Here is a 23138-nt window from a genome sequence, read left to right as displayed (position 1 = left end):
AGCAAGTTAAGGAAGTATGGGCTGGATGAATGCACTATAAGGTGGGTAGAAAGCTGGCTAGATTGTCGGGCTCAACGGGTAGTGATCAATGGCTCCATGTCTAGTTGGCAGCCAGTATCAAGTGGAGTGCCCCAAGGGTCGGTCCTGGGGCCGGTTTTGTTCAATATCTTCATAAATGATCTGGAGGATGGTGTGGATTGCACTCTCAGCAAATTTGCGGATGATACTAAACTGGGAGGAGTGGTAGATACGCTGGAGGGGAGGGATAGGATACAGAAGGACCTAGACAAATTGGAGGATTGGGCCAAAAGAAATCTGATGAGGTTCAATAAGGATAAGTGCAGGGTCCTGCACTTAGGACGGAAGAACCCAATGTACAGCTACAGACTAGGGACCGAATGGCTAGGCAGCAGTTCTGCAGAAAAGGACCTAGGGGTAACAGTGGACGAGAAGCTGGATATGAGTCAGCAGTGTGCCCTTGTTGCCAAGAAGGCCAATGGCATTTTGGGATGTATAAGTAGGGGCATAGCGAGCAGATCGAGGGACGTGATCATTCCCCTCTATTCGACATTGGTGAGGCCTCATCTGGAGTACTGTGTCCAGTTTTGGGCCCCACACTTCAAGAAGGATGTGGATAAATTGGAGAGAGTCCAGCGAAGGGCAACAAAAATTATTAGGGGACTGGAACACATGAGTTATGAGGAGAGGCTGAGGGAGCTGGGATTGTTTAGCCTGCAGAAGAGAAGAATGAGGGGGGATTTGATAGCTGCTTTCAACTACCTGAAAGGGGGGTCCAAAGAGGATGGCTCTAGACTGTTCTCAATGGTAGCAGATGACAGAACGAGGAGTAATGGTCTCAAGTTGCAGTGGGGGAGGTTTAGATTGGATATTAGGAAAAACTTTTTCACTAAGAGGGTGGTGAAACACTGGAATGCGTTACCTAGGGAGGTGGTAGAATCTCCTTCCTTAGAGGTTTTTAAGGTCAGGCTTGACAAAGCCCTGGCTGGGATGATTTAACTGGGAATTGGTCCTGCTTCGAGCAGGGGGTTGGACTAGATGACCTTCTGGGGTCCCTTCCAACCCTGATATTCTATGATTCTATGATTCTATGATTCTAAGCCAGTGCTGCCAGCACTTTACTGAAGTGTTTTGAGATCTTTCTGGAAAAGGGCATCATAATTCTGTTTTCTATGAACCCTTCAAACTTAATTTCTGGCTTAAAAATTCCTATTTCACAATCTGTAACTACCACTATCTGTAACTACTAAAAATAAAAATATTTTTCTTAGAACACTGAATTTGTGCGCATTAAAGGCAAAAAGTGGAAACCACATTAAGTTTTATTTTCCTTCATTCTCCCTTTAGGCTGCAAAACTTTTTGTTTGTTGTTCCAAACGTATGCCGCTTCTCACCTGAAAATTCAAAACTTGATTCCTCTGGACCAATATTTAAAATATCTGGGTCATATTCCAAAACCAGAAGTGTTTAACAAGCATAGTGCCAAATTCACCTCTTGCATAAGTGAGCTAACTTCCACTGCTGTCAATGGATTTGCAACTTTCTTGTCCACTCAGCTTTTCTAAAATGTATAAGATTAGTGAAGGTAGAGTTCTACCTGTAGAAGACACTAACTAGATCTTTGCTAATAGCCCCCACTCTGTGATATTTCAGTTAGACATCTGAAAAAATTATTTGCTTCTTTGTAAGGATGAGCAACTCCTTTTTCGCTTTCACTCAGTTCATTGAGAGGACAGAATCAACATCTTTAATGCCCTGGAAAGCTGTATTTAATCTATTTTTCAATATTTTTCTCACTAATAACCTTTTTTACAGCATATTTTAGCAGGCGCTTCTAGCATTTCAGCAAACCAATTTAGGGTCATTAGATATCCTTCTACATAAAGTTGTTGGATTTGCTTTATAGGCAGAAGTCTCAATTTTCACAATTTCTCTATCTCTGACCAGGTTATTTAACACTTTCTTTCCTTTTTCTAGAATTCAGAATTAATTTGGGAAATTTCACTAGAAGTTCTCTTCTCAGGAAGTTTTGTTTGTTTATTTATTTATTTATGTATTTTGCGCAGGGGAGGGTAATATTTCCATCATGAGCTACAATTTCTTCTGCTTTTTCTGACTTATTTTTCTTGAAGAAATAGTATCATTACAGAAGAAATTCCTAATGGGAAGCTGGGTTATTAAACTACCAGAGTGATTAGGTCTGTTATATATACCTGTTTCATCTCAAACTTGCTACAGGATTTTCAACAGAAACCAAGCTGCCCAAAATTCTTTGAAAATTAAAACACCATAAGAAAATTTACTCATTCAACATTTTAAATACATAGCTAAAGTGCCATTAGAAGGAACTGTATAGCAGCCAATTAAATCAATTAATAAAAACCAACTAATTGGTCTTTCCGTGGACTCATGATGACCCACACATCAGAGAGCTGGTGCTTTATCAGAAAAGTATCCTCATTCTTGAAATCTGTTACAATTAAATGTCATTAAATTTTCGACAATCATTTTCATTAGAGAAGTTTTATTTAAAACAAAAAGTCTGGTTTACTCTAATTGATAATTCTTCAACAGAAAACACTTTCATTTCCAGAAAATTGTTACCCTTTCAATACAAGTACTTAAGAACTTTTGCTTTGAAAATATACAAGTCTCCAGGGCTGTGTCCTTCAGAATCTATTAAGCAACTTCAAATGCTGAGCTTACTTGTAAAACATGTGAATGTAGTGGGGAAAATGTCTGAGATAGCTCTCTCATCTTTTCAGATGTTGTGCAAGACAAATAGGTGAGATCAAAGATGCAACTTACCTTGTTAACTATACAAAAATAGTCATAACAACTACTGAAAAAAACTGGTATATTCTTCAAGAACATTTTCAGCCATTTACACCAAACTCTACATTGCTATTTTCCATGTTGTAATACTGTAAAGGGGTACACAACACTGCACTGGAAAGGAAGAGGTTAAAGAGCTACTTTGGGCCCAGGCAGCCCCACCTCACCTCAAATTTTGGTGGATGAAACCTTATCAAGAAGTGAAATATTTCAGAAATAAATGTCAGAACATTTTCTAAACTGTCTATTCATATTTTATGTGATAACAGTTCTCATTTATTTCATATGATTTACCTTTAAATATAAAAGACAAGTTATGCACAACATCAAATACCCTTCAGAGCAACTGCATATATTTGGATTAATCCTCCATTGACAAAAAATCAATTAGCTTAGCATCCTAAACACTAATGAAAGCAGAAAAGTCTTTTAGATAACTATGATGCTACAGTATGCTGCTAGGTACACTATTTTTCAGAGCTACAGATATGCTTACAAGAGCCACTTGACTTCTCTTAACAAAATGAGACTCTACAGTTGATAAAATGCCAACTGCTTCTCAGATCATTTAACAACAAAAAACATGTTGGCATGTCATTTTTACTACAACCTATGTACATAGTAGGCAACTCTAGAACGCACATAGGCCCCAGTTGAACAGGTGCTGAAGGCAATTGGAGTTGTCACAGGGAGTAAAGTTAACCATCCATTTAAATTTCTGCAGGATTGGGACCTTAATTAGTATAATTAAGGGATAGCTTTTCAATGGCACAATTTCCAGGGAGGATCAGTGCCTCACTGTCCTTTGTGCCTTTGAAATCTCTCCCTTGAGACTTTAATCAAAAAACTACTAAACAGAGATGCAATCTTTTCAGTACAGAATTTATTGTGCCCTTCTGAGTTTGCCCTCCCCTACAGATGTTAAAGTGCACTAATAATTAGCCATAAACAGATTCATGGACCACTTCCAACTGGCAATAAAACACAAGTTTTGTTGACCTGTGATACAGAACTATTGGTTGAAAAACTATGAATTGATGATTCTTCAGAATTTAAGATAAATGATCTAAAGGGAAATTGTTAATCTGAAATTTAGAGAGACAAGGAGGCTGAGGTAATATCTTTCATTGAACCAACTTTTGTTGGTCAGAGAGACAAGCTTTCATGCTCACACAGAGCTCTGCTTCAGGTCTGGAGCGGATTCATCTTATGTCCCTAAAATCCTAGGACCAACATGGCTACAACACCACTGCATACAACTTGAAATTTAGTCAGTTTAAAAAAACAAAACAAAACTAGCTAAAAGCTGTTTCACGTGCAAGTGATACAACTGTCCTCGCCCATTTTTATGGTTTTAACTTCCATTTTTCCTCTTTTTTTTATTTATAACATGAGAGAGCCACACAAACAAAAGGAGCTCTAGATCCTACAACTGGATCTGTTAAACACAGACCTCTGTAGATTCCCATTGACACTAATTAGACTCTGCAGGGGAGTCTACTCTAGAGGATTGCAGTGTGGAATAGGGCTTCGCTGTCTATACAGGGAAACAGTGAAACTGACAACACACAAACTGCTGCAAAATGGAAAAAAAAGAAATATTTTTATTCTAATCTCTTTCAGTTTGAACAATATTAGGCAAAAATGTTTTACCTAACTAAAGTCTGATTTATTAAGTTGACACTGTCTACTTAAATAGCAATGGGTATTTAAATTATGTGATCTAATGAGATGCTCAGCAAAACAACATAAAAATACTGACTACTCCTGCAGATGTTACATTTAGAGGATTACACAATTAATTCGGGGCTAAATTGTCACTGAGTCCAACATGACTTTCTGGGGAGTAACAGGGCACAGGCCACACGGCTGCATGCAGCCTGCCCAAATCACAACTCCAGGTGTTGGGGAGATCAGCAGTTTTTGTGGAGCCTCTCTTCCTTCACAAGGGACAGGAAGTTGGCTGAGCCTTGTCTTTACTCCCTCACTGTTACAATGTGCTAGCCAGTAGAGTAAAGCCAGCGTGAGAAGGCAACTTAGCTGAAGTCTGTAAAGGGATGCAGAAAAGTACTTCCGTCCCTAGAATCAAGAAAGCAGGGAAGGAATTGTGAGAAACTCTGAGTTGCAATTCCTTCCCAGGCCTCCTCCAGGCACAATTACACATGGCCCTTACTCAGGATTTAGAGTAAAACATTAATCTAGCCCTTCAAGATTATTGCATCATATTCCATATTTGGAAAATTATTATAAAAAAACCTGACCCAGATTATTTTGGTATATGATATAAAGATATTATTTTAATTTGCTCATTTATTATCTGACTTTCAAAGTGATAACTGATAACAAATGTATTTTACATCTGTCACAGAGTATGCAGCAATACTTTAAATCTGAAGTATTAAAAAAAATCTGTGACAAGGAAATGCCCTAAAGGACAACAGGGTAAAAGTTATTATCTGGAGATTTTAGATTGAGGCTGAGAATATTTAATTACAATATCATATAAGTAAAATGAGAGGATAGCTTTTTGTGTATCTAAGGAATCAATTTATGGTTAGATCTTAAAAGTGAACTTAAAGGGTATTTTAGAATTATTTTTTTTAATTAAGATTCTGTATCTTTACCAGAATAAATGAATAGAAATAAATATTTAATACATTTAAAGCCAAATATATTTTAAAATTACTCACCTTCACCTCCAGGATTTCATGTCATCACAAACACCTAAAATGCTGTAAGTTACGCAACTTCCTGCTCAGCTTTGGGGGCTTGGTGGCAAGGAATTAAAACTCTCCAGAAACCTGAACCTCATATTGATAAGGAATATTAAACCCTTCACTTCACTTTGAAAATGATGTATGTAATCATGGCAAAGCTGCTACATGTATTCTGCTAATTCAAAGCAGACAGATAATTGTTTGTATTTATTCATTTCAAAAGCATTTCACTGCATCATTAAAAGAGAAAATCACCTAATAATTCTTACTACTTTTTCTAAAAAACTGAATACTAAATTGGAATCAGCTGCCTGGTGATTATGTCATGCTCTACCATGTGAAAAGCTGAGTTTTGATCACTGAACTCAGGCTCCTCTTCTCTGTTTAAAGAGGCTAGGAGTGTTCCAAATGTGGCAGTCAGTCTAGACTGGGGACAAGCAGGGGTAGTTCTTGTGTTTCAATGATGAGGCCAATTGGCCTGCTAGAAGACAGCATAGTTCAGTTGATGGAGTACAGGACTGAATGTAAAAAGATTTGGGTTCTGCACCATTTGAGACCTGAGTTGTATGACACAGCTAATTCACTGGGTAACACTTCTTCTATGTGTGTGTGTGTGTCTGTGTCTGTGTCTTTTTCCTCACAGCAAAATGGATGTAATAGTATTTACTGACCTCTGTAAAAGTATACCAAGCTCTATGGATGAAGAGAGCTATATCAAATACTAATCATACTTATCCTCTTAAGTCCAAAACTCAGTTCAGCTTTAGCTATGGAGCCACAACTGATGCCTACATAATTATCATTTTAAAAAAAGATACCCCTATTGGAACTCCCTGTGACACTGCACCCCATATTCTTCACAGTGATATAATTAGGATATGTTTTGCACAAAGTATTCCTTGTGAGGTATTATTGTAGAAGTCTCTATCTGCTAGACATTAATATCTCATTGGATTGCACGTGCTATCATTGTATTTGAAATTATGAAGTTTGTTTAGATATGTATTACTGAAACATGTTGTGAGGTTGAAAACGCCCACAAGCAGCCTTTCAGGTACAACAGTAAAAAGGCCAATGTTAATGGCTTATTGAGGAAAGGCACACCAGCACAAGGATTACCCCAAGAACTGTGTGCCATAGAAACTTCTCCTAGATAGCTCTACACAGTGGGAACTGTTTGACCCAGGTCACAGCAAAAGAGCTTTCCAGCAAGTGGAAAGAAAATATAAAATGGAGAAAATGACATCATGATGGGTCCTCACTCTTCCTACAACAACACACCTGGAAACACCTGAGGAACAAAGACTGAACTGGGGGAAGTGATGGTTCCAGGCTAAAGGGATTTTTAACCTGTGAATGGAATACCTGGGGATGCCAAGCTGTAAGCAAGTGCAGCTTGCCCCTTAAGAATCTGTAGCTTGCTTGTATTATTCTCCTATGATGAGAATCTGCTATTCATAACCCATCTATTTAGTATATTATTTGTTTATTTGGTAGGCAATCTGCTTTGATCTGTTTGCTATCATTTATAATCCCTTAAAATCTATCTTTTGTAGTTAATAAACTCATTTTTGCTTTATCTAAACCAGTGTGTGGCAATCATAACTCAGGGAGAAAAGCTGTTGCATATTCCTCTCCACATTGAGGGAGGAGGTGAATTTTATGAGCTTATGCTGTACAGTTCCTGTGCAGCACAAGACAGTATAATTTTGGGTTTATACTCCAGAGGGGGGGCATGCCTAAGGAGCTGGGAGTAGCTTTGCCATTCAGGGGCTGGTCAGAGAGCCTACTTGTAACTGCAGCTGGCTGTGTCCCTACCTGTATGTATGCTGGTGAAAGTGCAGACTGGAAGGCTTTGTAGCTTGTCACAGCAATACAGTGTGAAAGGGAGCCCAGGCTGGTGGGTCAGTGGGGCTCAGTGGTACCCCATTTCCAGGTGACACCCCGGGGGGAACTCATCACACTCCCATCTAGTAATCCAGACTTTAGAAGGAATTCAACCTTCTGAGTGATGAGGCTAACATCATGACACTAGGAATTCTCACTAATCTCTAGGATTGCTCTCCATCCTTCGAGAAGCTTGGCATGGGCATGGAAAGACAGTACCAGTAAAAATAAAAGGAGGAGCAAATTATGTTCCCCTGCAAGATCTGTCCACAATGGATAAACACTTTGGTTTAGTTATTGGCTTCTGCTTTGGAGTCCTTTGACGTGTGCTCTTCTGCTTCAGGTTTTCTTTCTTTGAGGAATTGCTTCAAAGATAGTGAGTTTTATACCATGATCTGAAGCTGGTGAAAATAGAATTAATTCTGATTTTCTTGCGGATGTTGATCTAGAATCAAGGCTTTTCCCCAGCTACCTCATATTTATATCTGGGATCTGTTGGCCATATGTACCAAATGATCATAGCTTCTGTGATAGTTACAGGAAAGAGAGATTCCTATCTGATAGCAAATGGGGAGCTGGTGGAGGCGGCAAAGTCTTAGTTTAATATTATCTCTTTAGCTCATTTTACCCAGAACATGACTGAATCTGTATTACACACCATCTGAAACTGTGTGTCCCCAGACTGAATTACAGTATTCTTGTCCTCAAGCTACTACTGCAGTCAGGCCTTCATCAAAGACTCATGGGATGTTACTGTTGACAGCTACTGAAGTTGTTCCTTTTGTTCAAGTACTTTTAAAGAAAGTCATGGATTTTATTCTCTATACTACCTATAGTTTACCAGGTGTCTGTGTATGTGTTACCACAGATCATGACAGTGCCAGCCAAGCTGTCCAAGGCTTTCGGCCTATAGAAGCAGTGTGTACCTTCTGATCTAATGAGATAAACCAAAACTGTCCACTGAGCCAATCTGAGATTCTAGATTTAAGCAAGGTGAAGCAGGCATTCAGTTATTAATTTTAAATAATTGCCTGTCTGCCTACTCATTGTATGAGTGACAGTGGTGGAGACAAGGCATTTCAGTGACTCAATGAAAAGCAAGGAGTTACAACATTACCAAGTATAAATGAACCATTTTTATTTTGCTTCCTCATTTAGCTCATGCTTATTAGCACTTCCCTATTTGCTTAATCCTAAAACCAGAGAGGCTGCCAAAAATAGATAACATTTTCACATACAAGGTTTAAAAATACTTTGGGAATAATTTCTTATTAAAATGATCAATGAGCCAAACTGCAAGTCACACACTTCTTACACACACAATATACTGCTGGTGTTTCAGATACTGTCGGACATGACATCTTCACTTTGTATTTACATTTTTGTTGTTGTTGAATAGTTTACTGAGCTAACTCTGCATCAACAGTACATTTTCAGTACCATGGACACTTCATAATTATTGACTTTGTTCCAAAGTAACACAAGCAGAAGCATCTTCACAGTACCTGAAATTGTGACTAAATTCAATGTTTTATACTGTGACATTGCAAGAGGTACAAAGTACCTAGAGTTAAAATATTTTCTTTTACAAGAAACAGTCATATTTCGCTCATCCTTTATTCGATTTATCACTTGAAAGAAGTAAATTTAATGGGAGCAGAAGTCTTTTTTACTTGATTCTGTACAATTCATTTTAGTGTACAACTAAAAACAGATAGCTTTGATATCCATGAATTAATAATTCTATTTTCTCAAGTGGAAATAGTGAATCTGTTTTTCTCATTTATTTGCATATTTTAGCAAATCACAATACCAACTGAATGTTTCAAAAGCATCACATCCCCATAAACCCTCCACTAACATTCTTTAAAATAACTACCCACCTGATATTGAATTAGACAAGAACAGATGAAAAAGAAGAGAATTTACTATATTCATTAAAGTGTCTATTTTGAATATTATAATCTGCAAATATGAAAACACCATCCCACTATTTGAGAAACATGTAGCCTTTAATGAAACCTATAAATTTTTCTACAAACACAAATTACTAAAAACCAACACATTCACAAACCAACCACCAGTGAAAAAACCCAGTATTTAAATCTGAACTAAGGCAATTCAGAAGACGTGAATCACTCATTACAAGACTTCTTTTTCATCACCAGACAGGTGAACAACCACCAAACATTTAAAGGTTTCTGGAAACCACTCTGCATGTGCTCAATTTCTGTTCCAGTTAGAGAGATCTCTGGATAGCAAACCTCTCCCTGAAACAGCTAAAAGAAAAAGGATACATTTCTGTTATGCCTCAAGATTAGAGTTTAATTTTTTTTGTCAAAACACTTATTGATGAAAAATGCTGCTTTTGACAAATTCAAACATTTCAGAAAATATGTAATTTTGACAAACATTCTATCAGGGAAAAAAATTAAAATAAAAAATAATTGTTTTTCAGAATTCCCAAATTGTGTCAATATTTTTATTTTCATTTTTATATTTTTACATTTCATAATAGTTAAGATAGTCTATTATTTTATGTCAAAGTATCAAACTGGGTTTACAACACAGACACTGATCTAGAAAATATAACACTTTCTAAATAATCTTTCACAGTACTAACTAGCAGCTGCCCTTCACAGTTTTAAAATAAAAAGAGGAGAAATATTTCATCTATTATATTATATTTAGACATATAATATGCACTACTTCTACCACTGACAAGTTATGAATGAATGAAAAATGAAAAAATGAAAAAATAAAATTCAAAATAAGATTTCAGAAATCCAAAACTATTTTTTTCAGTAATTCTGATTTGTGGGAAATTTCAAAAATATCTGTTTCTGTTCCAGTTCAGACCAAACCCAAATTTTGAAATTTTCCAGGAACCAGAAATTCTGAGTTTCCACCAGCTCTACCTAAAAATACATCACCCAACTCCAGTTATCATTCTTATTATTGTAATGCATAGAGGATCACAGGCTATCAAGGCCTCATTGTGCTTGATGCTGTACAAATGCCCAAGTAAGAAACTGTCCCTCTGACCTGAACAGCTTTCAGCCTACATACACGAGACAGAAAAGAGCATTATATAAGCAAAGTAAGTACATGTAAATTCCATGTACCTTTTTTTTTTAAAATGCATGGTTAGGAGTGTTTTGTATATGTTTGTTTTATCCTCTAGACTGGACACCAGAACACTATTTTTCTTCAAATATATGGAGATTCAGTATTCCCACTAGTGAGGAACAGAATTAGTGATTCTAGCATCCCATTTAAGTCTTTACAGTTGATTCCTCAAGATTACCAGACAATAGAACCATGTTCTCTCATCACAATCACCTTGCTGAAAAAAAATTCTTAAACTGGAGCTCTGTGGAAAAAATTCTGCAGCTTGCACTTGGACAAAGTCTTCTAAACCAAATTCATACCAACCCAAAAAGCTCTACCAGAGATCCCAAGAGATGGTACTGGCCTCCATTTGCTTCAGGCTGAAATATAGTCTGGAGAAGCAGTAGCACACCGCAGAGCTGAGGCAAGTGTTCAAGACATATGAAACATACAAAGGAATAGTAATGTTAATTCTCCTTTAGTATTCTTCCTCTAGATGGTGAGGGAAAAGGTTCAATAGCATTCATAGCAAGATGGCTAAAATTATCCATCAAGGAAGAGGAGCTACTTCCCCACAAATTATCCTGACAATTTACATGAGACATTCAGTGCCGAGATCCATAGAAACTCATCTGATCTGCATTTCTCACTCCAATGGGTTATGCTTTGCCCTTTAACAAACATTACACTGAGCCTATATTTCTCCTCCATGTGCTCTCTAATTTTCTCCCATAAGGATGGTTTATTACCCAAGTCCTGCCCTGGTTCCCACACCACTGGAATACATCTTACCATCAGCTGAGTGGAGTGAGCAAACATTACCAAAATGACACAAATTGGGACAGTACTGCCGCATTCAAGTCCCAATGTTTTCTGCAGAACATTAGCACTCCCTTGCTCCAGGTCTCTTTCTTTCTTTCCTTCCTCAAATTCTCATAAATGAAAACAAATGCCCATTTCAAGTCACAGTTAGCCTCCCAGTTGCCAGCTAACTTCAGGAGGGATGTACCTTAACTATAGCCCAACATCTGGAACCATGTATGCACCCTGGCGCAGATGCAGGGCCTAACATGTTAGGAGGAATGGAGACAATGCCAAGGCTTCTCCTACTGCTCACTTCCCCCTCTTGCCCCACCTGCCTGGGAGGAGAGAATAATAGCTCTGCAAAGCCTGCTTTCCTCCTTGTGCTGCTGGGGCAGAGGAATAAGGGGGTGCTTTATGCCTCCTTATGCCCCAGCGCAGGCATGCAGAGTGGGCGACAACCTGGCCGTTAACAGTCTCTCTGTTTGGATCCCAGCAATTATCTGCAGGAAACTACACTGACAGCTCCTGTTGGTTACTACTCAGCTTGAAAAGTGTTGTGGTGTGTGGATAAAGCTATTCTGGCAAAATAAGCAAAAACAAAATGTAAAGTTTGTTTGGCTATTGAATTCCGACTCAAAATGATCCGTCTCCTCTGACTGAATTTCAGAGCTGATAATCCTTGCACACCTTTCTTTCTTACTGTTTCTTGCTGCCAAAGTACATAGTGGGATTTAAGATAAAGCAATCTAAGGATGAAAGATATAAAACAATCTAATAGAATAAATCCCTTCAACTGGGAGATTTCCATACACACATGTGCCTTTTAACTACTTACTAAAGCAAAAATACTACTGTGTTTTCCAGTCTCCATTCTTAACCATAAAATCATCTCATTAGTTTAGAATCATGATGCTTGCCGTTTCTTCCTTGCTAGGGGTATATGTTTCAGGCCATAGGAATATGCAAATTTGATCTATAATTGATCATACATTAGCTATTCTCTTGGATTGTCCAAAGTAATCAGTATATGTCACTGAATGTTCAGCATTCTTCGGTCTGTTAGTCAGTCAAGTTTCCTAGTGCATTGCATACAGAGCAGCAAGTCCCATAAAAAGATTTAGACCATTTTATTGAATGACTGGAAAAGATACAATGATAATTTGTAGCCAGATAGTGCCATTGATTTTTAAATAGAATGGGAGCAGCAGCTGGAGAGGCAGATTCTGGCTGCACCATTCTTGACAAGAAGCAAGAAGAGAGCCAAAAACCAGGGTACAGGCACAGGACTTTTTCATGGCTATCCTCTGTGACTATATGTCACGGACCTCAGAGGAATGCTTGGTCTGAGTGCCATGTCTTCTACAAGTTCTGCAGGGGGCAAAGCAGCTCCACTGAAAAAATGGTAAAGAAATTTGAGGGTTAACTAAATATAGCCTTCAATACCACTGTATTATTATACTAATTCTATGGTATTGTTAAAAATACTAATAAAATGTCACTGGGTTCAAGCCAACATTGATTATTCTTATTGGAATCAAAGTGTCTGATCCTCAGCTTGTATAAAATGGCACAGCTGCTTTGATATCAGTGATTTACAACAGCTGAGGATCTGGCCCATTGTGAAGAAAACCAAACTTCTGCTAACAGTCTAAGTTTCTTTTTCATACTTCGTTTCAATGTATAAAAACGTTTATACATTATTCATTCAGAATTCTATATGGTTTTGTCTCCGTTTGCGTAATTGTTTGTATGCAGAAAACACTTTATTTCTATCTTCTTTTCCAGGGAGACTCACATGGGGAGAAATTATATATAAGCATGACAACACTGTGTTTAACATGTCCTTATTTCAGCAGAAATGTCTGGCTTTTGTTCTCTGCAGAAGAATAATAAAAAAGAATACAGACCACAAAAGGAAGTGATAAATGACTGCAAGGGGCATCCTTTAAGAATTATAACTTGAAACAGTCTTCCACCCCCAACTATTTGTCAGCTGTTGTGGGTTAAAAAAAAGCCTGCAAACATATTTGCCCCACCATAAATCTTCTACCTTCCAGGTCATACAAAAGCCACTTATATTGCTATTGAATATTTGCATTTTAATTACAAGGCAAATCACTTCATGATTGTGTCCTTGCTGTGACTCTGCCCAGATTTCTAAATTACTTTGCTACATTCAGCTTCAGGATATAACTTAAATTCTGACTAGTCCATCACTGTTATCCTCTCCTTGACATAGTTCAAATGCTGTATCTCTTTGAAAATGCCCCACAGCTATGCAGCAGCTTTGCTGCCACTGGTACTGCTTGCATTTACTAACTGGGTTTCAGGCAGTTTTCAAGTCCAGTAGGAGCCCCACTCATCTGCACCACAAACTTCTGCAAACCAAAGCAGTCACTCCCTTGGCACTTGGTACAACAGGACTTTTATTTCATATTTAAGAGCACTAAGCTATCCAACAGTCACCAGGATGCTATGGACTTGTGACTTTCACATTGAACATGCCCTTAGGATTTTAACGCACAACATGAAAATCACAAATATGACTGAACTTGTCGAATTAAGAGCATTGTTGTATCAGTAAGGAGAAATGATCCAGGGTTCAGTAATAAGGAAGATATTTATTTCGGTATGTCAAGGTTCCTTCCCCACTCTGAACTCTAGGGTACATATGTGGGGACCTGCATGAAAACCTCCTAAGCTTACTTTTACCAGCTTAGGTTAAAACTTCCCCAAGGTACAAACTATTTTACCCTTTGCCCTTGGACTTCCACTGCCACCACCAAACTTTATCTGGGTTCCTGAAAAAACGTAGTTTGGAAACATCTTTTCCCCCCAAAATCCTCCCAACCCTTGCACCCCACTTCCTGGGGAAGGTTTGGTAAAAATCCTTATCAATTTGCATAGGTGACCACAGAACCAAACCCTTGGATCTTAGAACAATGAAAAAGCATTCAGTTTCCTTACAAGAAGACTTTTAACAGAAGTAAAAAAGAATCACCTCTGTAAAATCAGGATGGTGAATACCTTACAGGGTAATTAGATTCAAAACATAGAGAATGTGTTGGCAAAACCTTAAGTTACAAAAAAGACACACAGACAGAAATATTCATTCTATTCAGCACAGCTATTTTCTCAGCCATTTAAAGAAATCATAATCTAACACATACCTAGCTAGATTACTTACTAAGTTCTAAGACTCCATTCCTGTTCTGTCCCCGGCAAAAGCATCACACAGACAGACCCAGACCCTTTGTTTTTCTCCATCCTCCCAGCTTTTGAAAGTATCTTGTCTCCTCATTGGTCATTTTGGTCAGGTGCCAGCGAGGTTACCTTTAGCTTCTTAACCCTTTACAGGTGAGAGGATTTTTCCTCTGGCCAGGAGGGATTTTAAAGGGGTTTACCCTTCCCTTTATATTTATGACAAGGTATAACATTCAGAGAAGAACAGACTCCCTGGAGGAACTGCCTGTACATTCAGGTCAAGGGTAGTACACAAAGGAGCAGAGGGAAATCAGCTCTAGAAACCTTCTGTAGACCAGTCCATGGACACCTCAGAGTAGACAACATCCTCTGATTTTCTCATGTCTTGCACATTGTGTAGTTATTCACTTTTTCACAAAGTCTACTGATCAGATTTAGTAGCATTTTAAACGCACTTTGCACTGGTACAAATGATACAATGTGCAGAGCAAAGGAGAATGAGGCCCTATCACTACAATACAACATACTATGCAAACACAGAGGATTTTTCAATGGTACTAAAAATGTTTCAAGACCTTGCCTCTGATGTCAAGTGATTGTGTAAGGCATTTATATAAGTACTTTAAGTAATAAAAGAAAACTGAGGGTTTAATAAATATATTTTGAATACAACCTTAGGTTATATATGTGTGTATGTATACACATACACACACCCACACATATAACCTAAGGTGAAAAGTGGTTCATAGTAAGTGAAAGCCATTACAAATTTTAATAAGATCATAGAATCATAGAATATCAGGGTTGGAAGGGACCTCAAGAGGTCATCTAGTCTAACCCCCTGCTCAAAGCAGGAACCTCCTGCTCAAAGATAGGTAAGTCCTCTGTTACAGAAGGAGCATTTTGAGTCATTTACTACTTTTTCCACACACAAAATGTGTATTAAGGAGAACTTTAAGGATGGTGAGTGAAGCACTCATAATGATAATAAGAAGAATAATTAATAATGATAATAAAAATGAAATGTAATGTCAGGATAAATATACGGCTTTAACTTTCCTCACTTCAGCTATTGCCATCTAGAAATCACATACCATTCCTTAAATAATAATATTTTTCATATAACCTTAGCCACATGTCCACAGTATCTACCAATATATTTTTGTCATTCTTGCTTACTTGTTTTTAGTTCAGACTATAAAAGCACAATAGGATTTTAGTGATAGGTTATATATAAGTATTGTTTACTAATAAGTATTATGACTTTTTTGTCACCATAACACTTCACATACAAATAAAATAAAAATAAAAACTAAGTTCTTCATTTCATGAGATAGTTTTAATGTGTTAATAATTCATTGCTACACAGTACTGATTTGAAGGCTAAGGACCTAGATGTATCTAGCAGACATGCATAGCTCTGTGCACTGGAGAACTCAAGGAAGGTTTCTCTCTCTAGTGCAGAATTATTTCGTAAATTCCACTTGGGGTGGTTCAAATACTCTCTGGCCAGCACTCAGAATTGTACTTAACATGACATGATATTACCTTAATAACTGAAAATTACAAGACAATTTTTAATAAGTATTTCTGATGGTACCATCATTATGGAAATCATTTTTCTTATGCAAAGATACCAAACATAAAGATCTCATATTTGGTTTGTTGATAGATTTTGTTGAGACAAACTTCAAGACAAGTCCAAAGATAAAAGATTCCATAGTTTTAAAGTTATGAAAATTTAGATTGGACAATTTCTTAGCAAAGACTTCCGATTTCACAAAAAGGCAAGAATTTTGACTGCATATAGTGAATATACATTGACATATACATACATTTTTTACAACCAGTGTTTTTTCAGCTTAGCAAAGCACAGAAGCTTTGTGCCCTATTTACAAAGCAAATTTGAAGTTTGAAAGTTCAGCTACTTTTGAGATATCCCTCCAGAATATTTTTTAAAACTTGGGTAAAATATAATTTTGCATCTCATAAGGTGCATCCTATTGCATGATGAAAAACATAGTTAGAAATACTACCTTGCTTAAGCCATGCTGACCCCCATCATCACATTATGCACATAATCATTGTATTACAATGAAATTCAATACATTGTGCAGACAGTGGAATGCATATACCAGCCAAAGAGGAATTTAATGTTAGTAATATTTGGACTTTGACATTTATAAGTTACATTAAAGATAAATTCTTATTTCAAGGACTGATGGCAAATTAAATCATCCATGTACAGCAGCAGCAAGGGTATCTTCCTATACAAGGCAAAAGAAAAATTAAAAAGAAAAGAAAAAGGAATATCTGCCTTGTTTTACACAGCTACACAAGTATACCAAGTTTTACATAAAAGAAGCTAAATATATTCATGCCCACGCAAATAAGGTGAAATAATGATTCATTGATATACAGAAGCCTAAAAATCTGCATTTTATTTGTTTTTATTAAAATAAATCTTTATTAAAATGGTATAATCCCAATTAATTGTTACTGTCATACAGCATTTATGTAACTCCTTTATATAACCTCATCTCAGAGTAGTCTTCTGTTTTAATTGCTTTGATCGAGTATACTCTAAGGATCAAAGCCCAGAGACTTGTTTTGATGATAACAAGCAGTTCAGCAAATACAGCAGCCCAGATCAAAATTTAACACTATCAGAAGTTCAAGATGATTCTCCTGAGTTGAAGAATATAGTGACCGATATTTTCAGGGTCTCTAAAGAGTCCATGGATGTCTAAATACTGTTTTCTAATACCTGTGTAATACTTTTCCTGAACACTGGGTGACCAGGACATCAAGTGTATGATATGCCATAAATATGACTTTTTGAAATAAATAAATAAATAAAGGCTAAGTTTGTTCATTCCAGTTCATGTTACATATGGAAATTTAATTTCATAAACACTGCAATTCATTTGAGAGAAAATGTCTACATTAGCATAACCTGCTTAAAATAAATCATGCAAAAAATTTATGTGAATTTGCATACTTATGGCACACTTCATAATCTCCTCTCCTTTGATGCGTATTTAAACATTTCAGTTGTTGAGGAGAAGTTGATTCCAAGTCTTATCCTTCATCTTTCCTGAAGTGCTATTTTAGCAAAAATTGAAAGACATCTGAGTATTAAATGAAGAAAAAGCATAACTCAGCCCTCTGTATTTTAACCCGTATTAAATTAAGTTGATCATTCATAGCATTTAATTAAAAATCTGGTAAATGTTTTCCCCAAAATCTTTTACACAGATCTCTAGTGGTTTTGGCTCTGCCCAATGGCTGAGCTATGCTAGCTACATTTATACAAGGCAACTATGACTCATTGGCCTGCAGTGTCTAAATATGTCTTATTTCCTAAGAATTTCAGTTTAAAAGTATTTAACAAATATATGATTTGTGCACAGGCTTCGTTTCTTTTAATACAGTTGTAGGAATATACGGATAATATTACGTGCTGAGATTCTGAGTCAGTGAAGCTATTTTAACAGCTCTGTTATTAATAACCACAGTTTAGGACTGGTGCTGCAAACTTTTCCTCGTGGGTTTAACTTTAAGCATGTCTGTAATCCCAATGCCTTCAGCAGTACTATTCATGTTCCTAAAACTAAGTACATGTATACGAGTTTCCAGAGCCCTTATATAGTGCCTTAACTTTGTATGGCACTTTACAAATATTACAATAAGAGATGGTCTCAAAGACTTTACTATCTAAATTAGACAAGTATAAAAATATGTAGCTAACAGGGGGGAAAAAAGAGAAGGTAACAAAAGGTGGGACTAGGGATTAAACAAACACAGATTCATTATTAAGCAAATCTTACCAATTCTTATCTTTTTAAAATACAGGTTGAAGTAGGACAGGAGGAAAAGAGTAGACAGCACAGGAATGGAAGTCAAAGCTAGAACCAAAGCGAAAGAAGTGAGTGGGCTCTGAGGTGAGATTTGAAGAAGAGAGGGGGTGCTTTACATATATTTTATTTTTTTATTTACTTTTTAAAACTATACATATTGTTTTCACTATATAACATCAGGTTCAAAGCACATGGCAAGAAAATATAGGAACTATATACTATACTATAGTATACTAACTATACTATAGGAAGAAAGATATAATTTGGGGTCTTTTTTTAAAAAAATGGTCTCCCAATGGCACCCAGATGCATTAGTACACAGACAACCTATCCTGTTAATAGCAGTTTCATTTTCCAAGATCAGTCAGTGTTATATTGCTCACTTAGCATCCCTAATTAGTTAATTTCTTCCTTTAGATTATGCAATCTCACCCCAAAATCCTATGGATAAATAAAGTAGTTCTTGAGAGACATTTTTGTTCATGTGAAAATGAATGCTATAGCCTGGGTATTTATTCTAACCATAACATAAACCTACATAAAACAGCCTTCTATCAAGTTGCTATCAGAGGCTCTATGGTCAAAAAATAACACATGATGAAACAGCCATGACTGAGCATGTTGACTATACTGACCCTTTCAGTTTAAGAGGCTCAGAAAGAATACCTGATGCCAAGAGTTGTGTAAAAGATCCCAGCTGCAGGAGACTGTAAAGAATGTTTAGATCTCAGTGTGTGGAAAAAGTAGTCATTCTGCAGAAAAACAGCCCTGGGGCACTCATGTCTCTGAATCATTGCCAGGATCAGCAGATATCTGCTGTGAGGTAGACACACACTGTTTCAGCACAGCCCTCAACTATCAGTAGATATCAGTGTAAGGATGGCATGATTAAAAATAATAACTTAATAGAGGAAAGGAATATGAACTAAAAAATGTATACAGAAGTTCTTTCAAGTTCAATAGATGTAATAAATGCATCGGGTGCTAAGTATTTTAGTATAAACTTTGTATCATCATATTGATTGTTCTGGGAATGTACTCAGTTTGTTATACATTTAAGGTGCTATTCTCGAATCCTGAATAGTAATTGCCAAATGAAGACTGATACACATATTTAAGCATGGAGATATTTGTTTTAAAGCTGAGCTGAAAGAGATAGTCAGTTTAAGTCATGATGGGTTTGAATTGTTATTCAGGGCCAGAGTGCTGTAGGGTGCACTTTTGTCGAGCCTTAATGTGGGATTACCTAGTTTTCTAGATTGAAGGCATTAAAGATTTCATTTTTTTGAAATAGGTTAGGGATAAGAGATTTTTACATCAAACATATCACAGTTTTGTCAGTAATTTCTTACCTTTAGCTATAGCACAGAAGACTATTCACCTGCATAAGGTGAAAGTTGGCTGCACACTGAAACCCTTAATAGTCCTAACAATAGATTCCTGCAGCGCTGTCTATTGCTCACATATTACTACTCTCCAAATGAATCACATTGAAGGCCAGACAGCATTAACCTACATTTAGAATATTAAAAACATGTCTCTATCAGGATGGGTACATTACATAAAGTTTCAAAAATACTTTTGAATTTTACAATTTGAAATTTGTGATGATGCCAAGAAAGTGTCTATTATTTACTAAATGCGAACACTAATGCAGCTCTGGCTACGAAATTACAAAATCCACTGAACCTGAGAAGGATAATATTACTGAAAATATTCAATAATAAAAACATACCCAATGCAACTCCACCTTCAATTACAGACAAAGTAAGTAAACTGATTTGTGACAATACTAATTTCTTACATCTCTTCTTCCCCAAATAAACAGCAATTAACACACAGGTTTCTTATCCTATTTAGCTTACTCTTATTCAAAGTTTACCTACATTTTAACTTCCAGATAACCGATGTTATTAAATACACTTACCTGAAAAGTATAAAATCGGGTCCCATTAGGAGGATGCACCTTAGGGGAGCCAGAGACAGTGTTCATATCTGAGAAAATCATTTCTGATCACAGACACAATACAATCCACAAGGAGATACAGACGCAGAGTAGAGTGCTAAGCTTACAGATAAATCCTTCATATATTTAGGGAGGCAACTGTATGAAATGAAATCTGCTTCATCCATTCACATACAGAGTGACAGCATTTTGAATTCCCCACTCCTACATTTGTGAGCTGTACTGTAAGGTCTTCAGTCACTGACCTTTGAGTGCAGCTAGTTCTTTAGAACATGCAGGACGAATAAAAATGAGAATTGTTGAAGAAACGAAAGCTAGAACTACAGTAAACGGAGCTTGGGCAGAATCTGGCAATGCTTTGGACCTGCCCATCTGTTCCCAGTGATAATCACCTCCCTCCACCACAGCCTAGCAAAGTGATTATGCTAAGCATCCCAGTTAACCAATAACACAGTTTCATTTCAAGCAAGCAAGCACAGTGTAATGCAGAGGACCTCTTCTGACTAACCTGGAGCATGTCTGAGATTCTGTTTATAGCTATGTTTGATAACAGTGATTATTTTATCATTTCAGTTATTAACAACCATATTAATTCTTACTTTTTGCTGACCATTGTTTTATTTTAAACATTTATATATGATTTTTGCATTGTCTTTTTACCCAGCTGAAAAAAAAAAAAACGTGTTGCTCTTCATGTGAAAAAAAAAAATGTCCAAACAAATTTGTGGCTTATCTCCTATAGACTGAGAACATAATGAAAGACAGGGATACAGAAATAAAGTCAGTTTAATTAACGGTTAATGCAACACAGACTTCTTTTCCCATTATTTGTCCCTTATCTTTAGAAATGGCTTCAAAAGCAATACTAATTATAAGGGTGAAATTATTTTACATTTTTCCTCAGTCTTCACGTTTTTCTCAAAGCCGTTCTACAGAAACGACGACATCTCATTTTCATAATTCATAACACGAACTATTGATTGTAAAACTGATCTACAGGTGAACATACACTGTATAGACATTTCTTGGAGATATTTCTTAAGAATAAATCCATTCCTTTTTTTTAAGATCACAAAATGATACTTGCAAACATCTATGCTGAACAGGCAACAAGGATTCATTATGTTACTTGTTCACACACCGATTATTCAGGCGACAGGAAGGCAATAAAAGATTATATTCAAATGACCTGGCACCTTTTAACAGAAAAAAGAAATGTTCCATTTACACATAATTCAAAGGTGGGGTTTGAGGAAAGGATGGAAAATAGAACACAGCTAGAAAGATAGAGCCTTTATGTTCTATCAAGCATGTTACCTTTATACAAAATTTTAAAAATGAGAAAGAGCTTAAGAAATACAAATTTAAAAATGGAATCTGTCAAAAAACTAAGAAGCTGCCAGGCTGCCAGCTTGGTTCTTATTCTCTTTCTGCATTTCATTCTGAATAATCTTAATGTTTTAAAGCAACTCAATATAATATAGTTCCTCTGCTTTTATAATGGTTAATAGAGGGCATATATTCCCACATATACACAGATGCCCTTTTCTTTAAATTTGCATGCTGACCTCTGCTGCTGTCCACATTATGGTATGATGCGTCCCATAACGATATTTTGTAAACCAAATTCCCCCTTTGTTCCAAGTCTTTCCAACGACTCCCTTTTAACTCTACTCAGAAGTGGCCATAATTAAACTAGAATTGTTATTTCGACCCATTCTTGTACTGAAGCTTGCAAAAGCTACTCATAAGTCTTTGCTTAAGAAATAGAGTATAGAAGCTGTACAGTCTATTTTTCCCCCTTTATTCTGGAAAGAAGGACTAGGCATGGGGTTATGCATTTGGGTCACTCAGCTGGCAAAAGTAGAAACTCCAGATCTTTGGTAATCTCAGTAGGGAAACTTTCATTCTGAGCTACTATTTTGTTGCTTTATAATCATCCAAACAAACATCTGCTGCTATTTCCCCACAGTTTCATGAATAAACAGCATTTTGTGTAGATTTGAAGACTAAAGGGACTAGTATGATTGTATAAATCTGACCTCCTGCATACATAGGCCATAGAATTTCACCTAGTAATTCCAAAAGTCTATATCTTCTGTTTAAGATAGAGCATACCTTTTAGAGAGACATCCACAATCTTGATCTAAATACTTCAAGACCGCATCCTGTTGATAAATTGTTCCAATGGATAATTATCCCCACTCTTAAATAAATTGCATTTTATTTCTAGTCTGAATTTGTAGAGTGTCAGTTTCCAGCCACTGGATCTCATTATGTGTATTTCTGCTACAGTAAAGCTCCCTTTACTATCAGAGATCTTCTTCCCACCAAGCTACTTCTATACCATGATCCACTCACCTCTCAAATTTCCCTTGGAGCAACTAAATAGATTGAGTTACTTTAGTCTTTGACTGTGAGGCAGGTTTTCAGACTCCAAGTAATTCTTGTAGCTCATTTCTGAACCTTGATCAATTTGTCAACATCCTTTTAAAGTCTGGCATGAGAACCAAACACAGTGCTCTCGTAGCAGTTTCACTAATGCCCTATCCAGTGGTCTTGGCACTGCCCTACTTCTGTTCAGTATTCCCCTGTTTGTAAATCCAAGGATCGTATTTGCTCTCTTAGCTACAACATTGCACTGGGAGCTTATTTTCAGCTGGTTATCTACCATAACCCGCATGACCTTGCTTTCCTAGCATCATTGCTTTTCTAAAATACAGTCCCTCACCCTTT

General features: G+C 36.7%; 1 protein-coding gene across 6 annotated transcripts in view; it reads right to left on the bottom strand.

The window, feature by feature from the left end:
* The window catches only part of PPFIA2 (PPFI scaffold protein A2), a 619889-nt gene that overhangs the window by 430363 nt on the left and 166388 nt on the right, over positions 1 to 23138 (bottom strand). The window contains exons 1-3 of one of the 6 annotated variants that reach the window (XM_073327633.2): positions 20364 to 20795; positions 18407 to 18484; positions 17578 to 17681 (exon numbers count right to left, since the gene is read on the bottom strand). The exons of 3 other annotated variants lie outside the window; for them this stretch is intronic. Coding sequence is in view for 1 of the 3 variants with exons in the window: in XM_073327630.1 (XP_073183731.1) it covers positions 20364 to 20444 (81 nt within the window). In the remaining 2 variants the exon portion in view is untranslated. Of the gene's footprint in view, positions 1 to 17577; positions 17682 to 18406; positions 18485 to 20363; positions 20796 to 23138 lie in introns of those variants that run through there. 2 more of the 6 variants (XM_073327632.2, XM_073327630.1) reach the window with 2 other exon arrangements.

This window comes from Lepidochelys kempii, chromosome 1 (genome assembly GCF_965140285.1).
Source record: "Lepidochelys kempii isolate rLepKem1 chromosome 1, rLepKem1.hap1, whole genome shotgun sequence".
Taxonomy (NCBI): Eukaryota; Metazoa; Chordata; order Testudines; family Cheloniidae; genus Lepidochelys; species Lepidochelys kempii.
Note: the sequence above shows the minus strand (reverse complement) of the source record. Positions and strands in the feature narration are given on the sequence as shown.